The sequence below is a fragment of the Gossypium arboreum genome, chromosome 8 (genome assembly GCF_025698485.1).
Source record: "Gossypium arboreum isolate Shixiya-1 chromosome 8, ASM2569848v2, whole genome shotgun sequence".
Classification (NCBI taxonomy): domain Eukaryota; kingdom Viridiplantae; phylum Streptophyta; class Magnoliopsida; order Malvales; family Malvaceae; genus Gossypium; species Gossypium arboreum.
In genome coordinates, this window is record NC_069077.1 from 1,723,999 (window position 1) to 1,733,543 (window position 9,545).

A 9,545-nucleotide genomic window follows, 5' to 3' on the forward strand; every position below is an offset into this window, starting at 1 on the left:
CACATTACAACACTATTAATAATATCTCTAAGCTAATCAATTCATGGTTAAACCACAATTTATGACCGAAGTTCGACCCTCCGAACCTCTTATTGTCTCGGCAACGAACCGGTTTCGTTGCTTTCAAGTGCTAGGAATGTCTACAACATGTTGCATATTCTTCCATCAGGTATCTCATCTACATTGCACCATGCCAATGGTAGGTTGCCAATACCATCCATGATTTGCAGCAAAGTTTGAGTCACAAAATCTATCAAATTTGAATGACTAAAAAAGGGTCCAATCCTAAATTGATTTAACATTTAACTCCTTCGCTGTTTTTCTCATTTGTTCATTGCTCTAAATTACACTTATGATGTTCATTGTTGTTGATAAAAGATTCGGGTTTAGGGTCCTCTCTTTTGCCACACTTCCGAGACCCCTTAACCCGAATCTTATATCAACAAAACATCATTGAAAATAGTAGCAAACAAAGCAACATGTAAGAAAGATCAAAAGAGTTGAGATGTGGGAGACTGGTATTTCTATATATAATGTAAAATTTCAAGTATTTACAACCAAAAAAGAAAAGAAAAAAACAGACAATTACAGAGGATACAAGCACTACATATTTTGCTTTTAAATTTTATGTACGGTTTCATGCACACTGAAGTGAAAAAAAATATATGCATAAAACCAGCTGAGCTTCAAATAGTGTATGTACCTACATATCCCAAAAGCTACAAACTGGTCTCTCTTAAAACCCCTATATGAAACAGAGGAAGGGATTCCGGGGACAGTATATACATGCATCCCACTGGTAAGTCTCTTCCTGAAAATCGTAAACATGAAAGATATGTAATTAAGCCTGGTTTTCCAAGTCCTTTGAACTTATGAATGTTCCATGGAAACCATATGGGACTCGAGATGGAAGCTTAACCGTAGCTTCTAGCTGTAAATCCGTGGCGTTTACGATCTGCAACTCCGATTTCCATGTCTTTTCGTCGTGAACGAAAGCTAAAATGTAACCATCGTCTTCATTTGTCGAAAGGTTTAGAGGGAAAAACAATGGTTCACCACCATACCTATGGTCACCATACATGTATTTTTTTACCTCACCGGTTGATAGATCAACTTTGGCAAACCCTGAAACTTTAGGCCATGGTTCAGCCAATGCTAAATAAGCAAACCTTGTTTTTCTCCCTAGTAAATGCCGGTTCACCATGCCTGCTTCCAAGTTGACTTGTTCGGATTCCGATATGATAGGGCGGCGCCTGGATTTTCCGGTCTTTAAGTTGAGTCTAATTTCAGAGAGGACACTTTTGAGAGATTCATCACTTTCGTTAAAAATGGAGTCTGGTGGTGTCATGCATGAACCGATTACAACAATTTCATCAGTTTCAGGCTCTTCCCAAGCATTCCAAAGATGAAAACAAAAGCAATCAGGTGCTTCAACCCATTTAATCTCTGAACCATCAATGGCATTCTTAGCTAATACCCCAAATTTCGACATTTTGTTCTTATCATACACCACCGGCGACCCACCATGGATCATTTCAGGCAATTTGAACACTACTTGTTGGTCTGGGATCACCACGAAATTCTCGGTAATAGCAAAATCATGCATCATGGTAGGACCCTCCACCGGAATTTCAACGTCCGGTGACTTTTTGCCATCCGGTGAAACACGAAAGTACTTAAGGTATGGCTTTTGAATAACATCATAACTAAGAGCAAAGAATTCACCCGATTGTGGATCAACTTTGGGGTGAGCAATCATTGTTGAATTCAATTGACCGTCGAAATTGTATCTGCCGATGGTTTCTAAGTCGCCGGCGGGAGTTATATGAACATGGTAAGGCAAATCATCTTCAGACATGGCGAGTAAATGGCCGTTGAAGTAAACAAGTCCAGCGTTGGCAACGCCGGTGCCGTGACTTGGATCAACGAGACCGAACAGTCCACGAGTGTAGAAAAGTAACAGTCTAGCTATGCCGGAATGACCATGGAGTTCACCGATGGCTTTAGGGAAAACAGGACGGCCTAAATCACGTTCTTGGACTAAACGATTAGTTTCAGTGAACCTACATGCATAACTAGCTGACCCATTTTTTAACTGAACCGCATGAACCATACCGTCACCGTCGAAGAAATGGTGACCGGCGACTGGTTCGTGAAGTGGGTTAGCTCCGTTTCGAACGTACACACCTTGAATGCAGTCTGGGATTGTTCCAATCACAGGTAACCGATGTTTGACAGGTTGTTCCGGTACCGGAGCGAAATTACCGGCGATTTGAACTCTGGGGTCAGCTGTTTTTGGAAGAGGATGTTGACTTTCGTGAGAAACCAAAGCATTCTCCACTACATCCAAAGCCATAGCAGCAACTCTTTGAAAAGGATTCCATTGTTGGGGTTTCTCAGTAGGTGGTGATGATGATGATGATTGTTTAGGCAAATGAAGAAATGATGGAGCTTGAAGAGAACATGAAATGTTGTGCCTTTTTGAAACTGGGAATTTAGGCTTAAAACAAGTCCCAATAGCAGCTGCTGCTGCTGCTGCTGCTGGTGATGATGCATATGCAGACATGGATGCTTAAATTTAAGCCAATTAATAATAAAAAAAGGGTCTGTTTTTTGCTATGGTTTGTTTTGGATCAAAAGGAGAATCTTGATTGGCTTTGGGTGAGTAAAGATTTGCATGTGAGAGAGAGTGTTGATGTTGGGGTGAATGGAGAGCAAAGAGGGTTTGGTGTTTTTGAAGGAGTTCGTGAGGGGGTATGAGAGAGAAAAGAGGGTATATATAGGGAAAAAGAGGTCCTATAATGCATGCAAGAGAAGCCCACGTGTTGCAATTTTGTAGCAAAAAAGGGAAAAGGGGAGTGACAATTTAAAGTGATTAATAGTAGGGGTGGGGACAATGTTGCTTTATCCTTTGACACGACAGCTCTCTTTCTTTATATTCAAAATCCAATATAAAGTTGGGCAAACTACCTCAAAGTCCCTCAATCATTAGTAATTTATATTGTGGTCATTAATTTTAAAAAATTATAATTTAATCACTAAATTATACGAATATTACAAGTTCACCGCTAGCCTGTTAACTTTGCAACAGACGTCTCATATGGATGTTAAGCAAGTTTATACTTTGGTCACTAAACTATTCAAAAATTTTAAGATTTTAAAAACCTCCTTCAGAGTTGTATTTTAGTAATCTCGCCACCATTTGATCTCCTCTTCCCCCCGCCAAAAAAAACACTAAAAGAGTTTTTTCCTCCTCTTTCGACTTTATAATTTGATTTTCCTTAAAACAACTTGAAACTTTGTTGATTCAAACTTGAAGCTCTAACAGAAAAGCTATTTGATCTTCATCCACCGTCTTCGAATGGCCTCTTGACTCTAATATATTTCTCTTTTCAATCATATGAAACTCTCCATCTGGCTCCTAATTAAATTTGGTACGTTTGATTCTTCTTTTTTAAATGTTTTTATTCTCTTTTTTTTTATTATTATGTCCATTTGCTTCTATATGGATACGCCATACTAAAAAATAGAAATAGTTGTCGTAAATTTTAATGACACTATCAATTTTTTTAACATGTCAAGTCCAAGCTTTATTTATGCTAGATATATATGTGTTTAAAATTTGTTCCACATATTTAATTATTCTTTAATTTAAATTTAAATTGACATTTAACATTCAATTTAACTTAATCAAATAAAAAATCAAATTAATATGATAGTGGTATTTTAAAACTCAATTATAATATTTTAATGTTTACAGACAAAACTAAAATATAAATCACGATGATGTCTAAAAAGATTAAGTCTTATTAAAAGATTAAAAATTGTATTAACATAATAAATATTGTTAGGATACATTATTTAATGTATGAGTTAAGAGAGACCAAAAAAAAAGTTTCTTTGAAAATATAGAATAAAATTATTTTTATATAATTATTTTAACAAACAATTATAATTTTAATATATTCATGTAACTATAATTAGATTTAATCATTATAATTTATAAACGAAGAAATTATAATTACATTTAATACATTCGTATAACTACTATCATATTTGGTAACCAATGAGGTGAATAAGGAAAAAAGACGAAGGTAGAATGAATGGGAGAAGTATGAAGGTTGGGAAGAGATTGCGATTTTGTGGAGAAAGTTTTGAGAACAGGGAGAGAGAATGTCTCACGTGAGATGTTTGCATGACCCTTTTATAGTGAAGATAAACTTTATTAACGTGTCTTGAGATCGTTAACATGAATGCCTGATTTGACACCCTTAGCAGTGATGGTGACATGATGTCTGAAATTAATGGATTATTTCCTTCTACACTTGAGATTTATTCCTAATTCATCTTATTTACTCTGAGCTCCTCAATGAGCTTTTTGTTTCTTTCATTTCTTTCATCTGCTTGTTTTTGCCTATCCATTTGCTCCTAGATAAACTTCTTTTGCACTTCATATCTCTTTTGTTGGAAAGACATTTGATCCTCCATAATTATTATTATCTCTTGTATGTCTAGATACTATTGATTACTAGACTACTGACCCTAGACATTAGACTATTAATATAATTTATTCCAATAATAATTATAATATTACTTTTATAAAAATATATGTACAATATTTAAGAATTTGATTACTGTCACATTTCAATCCGATCCCAATTCAAACATAAAGTTATTATTTTCACATAAAATCTAAAAAATATTTACTTACGATGGGATTCAAACTCAAAACATTATAATTTTTAAATATATTTTATTATTTCAACTAAAAGAATATTTAATTATTATTTTAAAAAATTAAATATAATTTTTATCCATAATGTGCGATAATCTAATAGTAATGTTGAGTGTTTGATTAGTCTCTTACCCTAATATGTCATGGATGACCTTAAACTAATAAAAGATTAATATTCATTTATAATATAAAATTAATTAAGCTAATGATTGATTCGATTGAAGATACACCAATCTTGTTTTAAGTCAATTTATTAAATTTAAAAAAAAAGAATTTGTTAGGTAATTTTTTTATTAGTGTATAAAAATTGAACTCGTGTTACGTATGGGAACAAGATTCAATTTTACCTAATAAAGATACTTTTTTTTACAATATTCAAACATTGGCTTTTCTTCAAGTCTTCTTCTTCTTGTTCTATTTTTTTTCTATGGAAGTTTTATTTTCTTATAAATTTAATGCAATGTGAAAATTTGAAATTAAAAAAAATAGAGAGCAATCGATTTGCCAAACTAATTAACTAGTTTTTAATTAAAAGAAATAACTAAAAATGTTAATTTCCACATGTTATTTAGGTCGGATTAGATTGAGGTTTTACTTTTATAAAATTTCTATATTTAAGTTTGAGTTTAATTCCATCTTAATTAAAAAAAACTTATTTTGTTGTTTAAAAATAATAAAATATATCATTTACATTTATATTTATATATTTTATAATTAATTTTTGATGAAATTTTATAATTAAATTTAAATAAATTATTTGGTATAAATACAAAATTCATATATAAACTTTAATTCAATGGGTAATGTTATATGTGAACTTTGATTTTGTGTGATTTTATAAATGAAATTTTGATTTCATTCAATTTCCGAAATCACTAACAATATTATAAAATTAGCATAATTTTACGTTGATAAATTTACATACACAGACTATTATATTAATCAAATATGAAAGTAAATATATGTATTTATTTCTTAAAATGTATTAAATTGAATTAAAATTAAAGTTTCATATATATAATTACACTAAATTAAAGTTCATATATCAAATTGCATATTAAAACAAAGTTCATGTATAAATGTAATATTTATCTCAAAATATTTTATACATTATTTAAATTAAACATTTAATTTCAATACACGTAAAAAAATTGTTTCATTTAATCATACACAACTAAGTTATCATATAAAATCAAAATTATACACATTAATCATGTGAATTTCCAACTTCCATAATTACATCTTTAGAAGGGATAATTTCACATTTGGTATATGTAATTTCATAAAATGATCAATGTGATATTTATATTTTGAAAATGTTCAGTGTGCTATCTGAACTATCAATCAATATGTGTTTTATTATGGTACATGTACTTTCACAGGATGTCAAATGTAGTGCATGAACTTTAAAAATATCCAATGTGGTACAAGAACTATCAATATGTATTTTATTACGGTACCTAGTATTAACAACGTTAGTGAATTACTAAGCCAACCAATGGAGATTCAACACTTAAAATTTTTCTTTTCCAAATCATCAAGTCCACATGAATAATGTAACATTATACGAAAAACTAAATAAAACAAAATATTAAAATTTAACCATATGTTTAGTTAATTATTTTTAAATTTAATTCTTCTATTTTATTTATTTTTATTTATAATATTTTAATAATTTTAGCCTTAAATAATTAAAAATCAATTAAATCCTTCATATCATTAAAATTTTCATGTCAAATATCATATTAGCATTTAACGATTCATCGAAAACTTAGATAGAAAACCATATTCAAAGGGTTAAATTGATTTTTAAGGAGATTTTAACAATTAAAAGGGTTTTAAAATGTGATTAGATAATTTGATTTTAGATAAAATATGTTAATTATATTATCTGAAATAGCATAGCAATTTAGTGTCTCTATTGGTGATAGAAAATGATCCTCTAAAAAGTAGTTCAAATTACAACTATTCCACCAACCGATTTTACCTGAAAAAACGGCCAATGACCAAAACCCCATCAATCTTTCCATCTCAATTTCTTTCGTGTTACCTTTAATCTATCAAATAATTAAATTTTGTTTTATCTAACCCACCAATGGCAAGCCTACAAATTTCAATAATAATACAACATTTATAGAAACTTTTTCTTGGATCCTTTCGGTAAAGTGCTTGCACTTTAATCAACTTCATAAACATTAATTATGATTAATATGTGTTTATATCTATGGTAAGAATAAAATATTTTAAAAGAATAATCGAGATTTTAACATTTTGCAATATCAATTTATAATTTTATCATTTATTTTTAGAGTCTGAAACATCAATTTTTTATTTTAAGGAGGACCAAGGTCTTTGCCTATCTATCCCTTCACTAATGTTAATAAAAAAATTCATTGACTTAGAATAAAATGAATTCAAAATATACTATTAGTCGGTTGTTTACTTTAGAAATGCCTCAAAGGACCAATTGCTTTATTGTATTGTGATAATCAAGCAACTATCTATTACCAATAGTGAAGTTAGATATTTTGTTTTGTGGGACTAATATAAGAACATAAATTCTGAAAAGAGTTATATTAGAAAATAATTAGACTAAATCAATTAACGAAATGTATATCTCAATCATCTCAATTAACTTTTTAGTGTCGCAATTGGTGATGGGATATCATCCTCTAGAATAGTTCAATTTACAACTATTCCACCAACTGATTTTACCTGGAAAAATGGCTAACGACCAATAAAAACCAACCAATCTTTCCATCTTAATCTCTTTTGTGTTGCCTTTAACTTTAATCTATCAAATAATTAAATTTGTTTTATTTAACCAACTGACCTGCCACAATTTGTTGTGGCAAATTAAGCTTTTCTCAACGCTTAATAAATTTGTATTCAAGTAATTTAATATCTTTTTAGTTAGTTTATCTTTAAATTCAATAAAAATAAGTATTTTTGTGTGCCTTATAACCTGTTAAACCAATATGGGCCTAAAGAACGATTAATGTGTTGGTTGAGTGTTCAAACGACGTTTTGGGCTAAGGAGTTAGTAGACTGCCCTAGATGTCAAAAAATTTAAGGAGGATGTCGCGACAACCAACTTCGAACCTCAAAGGGAGCATTTTGCAATCGATATCGTGACAACAACCCTATAATATCGCGAGATTCAACTTCAAATTAACTTAGAGGGGGAATATCTAGCTTTCAACGTCGTGACAACAACTGACTTCAAACCAAAAAGGGAGGAATATTCAATGTTTCATGTTGCAACACGAACTATAGGATGTTGCGACACCGATTCAACGAGGCCTAATCAATAGCTAAGGGTGTTTTTCGTTCACGCACTACAAATTAACATGCTTAGTAGAATTTAATGGACCTAATTTGGTCATTTAACAGGGGAACTATAAATATTAGTGCTCGAGACTTAATTGGCGGCGTCTTTCAATTATTACTTTCCTTGTTCTTAAATTTACAGTATATTATTTAGATTTTTCTTTTCAACATTTATTTGTTTCAATTCAAGTTTCAGTTTTCTTTTATTCATCAATTTATTTGTTTACTTCATTTTCACTACAATCGTCTTACAATCAACATCTTTTTCACGGGTTTTCCGGATCACGCTTCAACAAATTATCAATGGATCTAGATTTTCCTTTTCCCTTTTCTTTTTTTTTTTTTTTTTTACTTTCAATTGAATGTTTAAAATTCGATTCGAGAGATTTGCATCTAGAATGGCCATGAACTAAAAACCCTAGGAAGATTGACGAGTGGAAGTAGGAGTGATTAGCTAAGGGATTAGGGTTTACTCCAGATAAATTGGTATAGGTTAAGTGAAATTAAACCCTATGACTGACAACCCTAAGAAGTAACTTAGATAGATGAAGTCGAAAAATAGTCTACTAAGCATCACTTAATCTATCATGATTTAAGCTATCAGGTCAAAAGATAAGTAAGTTAAGTAGATCAATTAATTTAATTATAGATCGAAAGGTATTAATTTTAACTGTTAGCTAATTTATTAAAACCTAAATCTAAAGTTAATCACGAACTTGGAAGCGAGTTAATCTTCTGTCTATATAACTTGATTGAAATTAGATTGTTTAGTCTTAATTTTTATTTTTATGTTCTTTTAATTTATATCATCTCATTATTAATTGTCTATCGTAATATAATTAGTATGTGATTATTATTTAGACTTATTAGTGTGTAAGTTGCAATTTAGTTTAGACAAATTTCTCTTGGGTACGCTTTTTAAAATACTTTCTTGTGTTTCGTTATAAACATTTTAAACTATATTACAATTTGACATGCATGCTTATAGATACCATATTTTAATTCTCACATCAATTTACAAATTTACAAAGCCTGATGCACGTACATCGAGGCACAGTCACTGACCAATGGCAAGGCTACAAATTTCAATAATAATACATTAATAAAAAAAAATTCTGGCAAGGCTACAAATTTCAATAATAATACATTAATAAAAAAAAAATTCTTAGTCCTTTTTTCCAAAATGCTTATGCAGTTTAATAAAGTTGTTAAACATTAATTTTTCTAATCACATCTTACAAATGGGAGAAATTTTGAATAAGGTTTTGAGTGTCAACAAGAGATTTAATCATTACTTCCGTATATTATTGACAGTAAACATTAAATATGAATAATTTTTCTTTAAATTTAAGAAAATGATTTTAAACCCTAAAAAATTGTAAAAGTAAGGACATTATCTTTAAAATAGAGATTTGAATAAATTTTTATACTCATAATAAAAAGAAAAAGTCATTAAGATATTACATACAAAATCTTCGCT

At 30.2% G+C, this 9,545-nt stretch overlaps 1 protein-coding gene across 1 annotated transcript; it reads right to left on the reverse strand.

Annotated features, from left to right (window-relative positions):
• Positions 1-506: 506 nt before the first annotated feature.
• LOC108475519 (9-cis-epoxycarotenoid dioxygenase NCED3, chloroplastic-like) lies at positions 507-2,746 on the reverse strand. The gene has a single exon (XM_017777490.2). It carries the CDS (start codon positions 2,564-2,566, stop codon positions 842-844), a length of 1,725 nt encoding a protein of 574 aa, XP_017632979.1. The 5' UTR covers positions 2,567-2,746; the 3' UTR covers positions 507-841.
• Between the last annotated feature and the right edge of the window lie 6,799 nt (positions 2,747-9,545).

Bases quoted from the DNA above. Each gene is read 5' to 3' on its own strand.
- LOC108475519 (XM_017777490.2), bottom strand. From the start codon at position 2,566: ATGTCTGCATATGCATCATCACCAGCAGCAGCAGCAGCAGCAGCTGCT.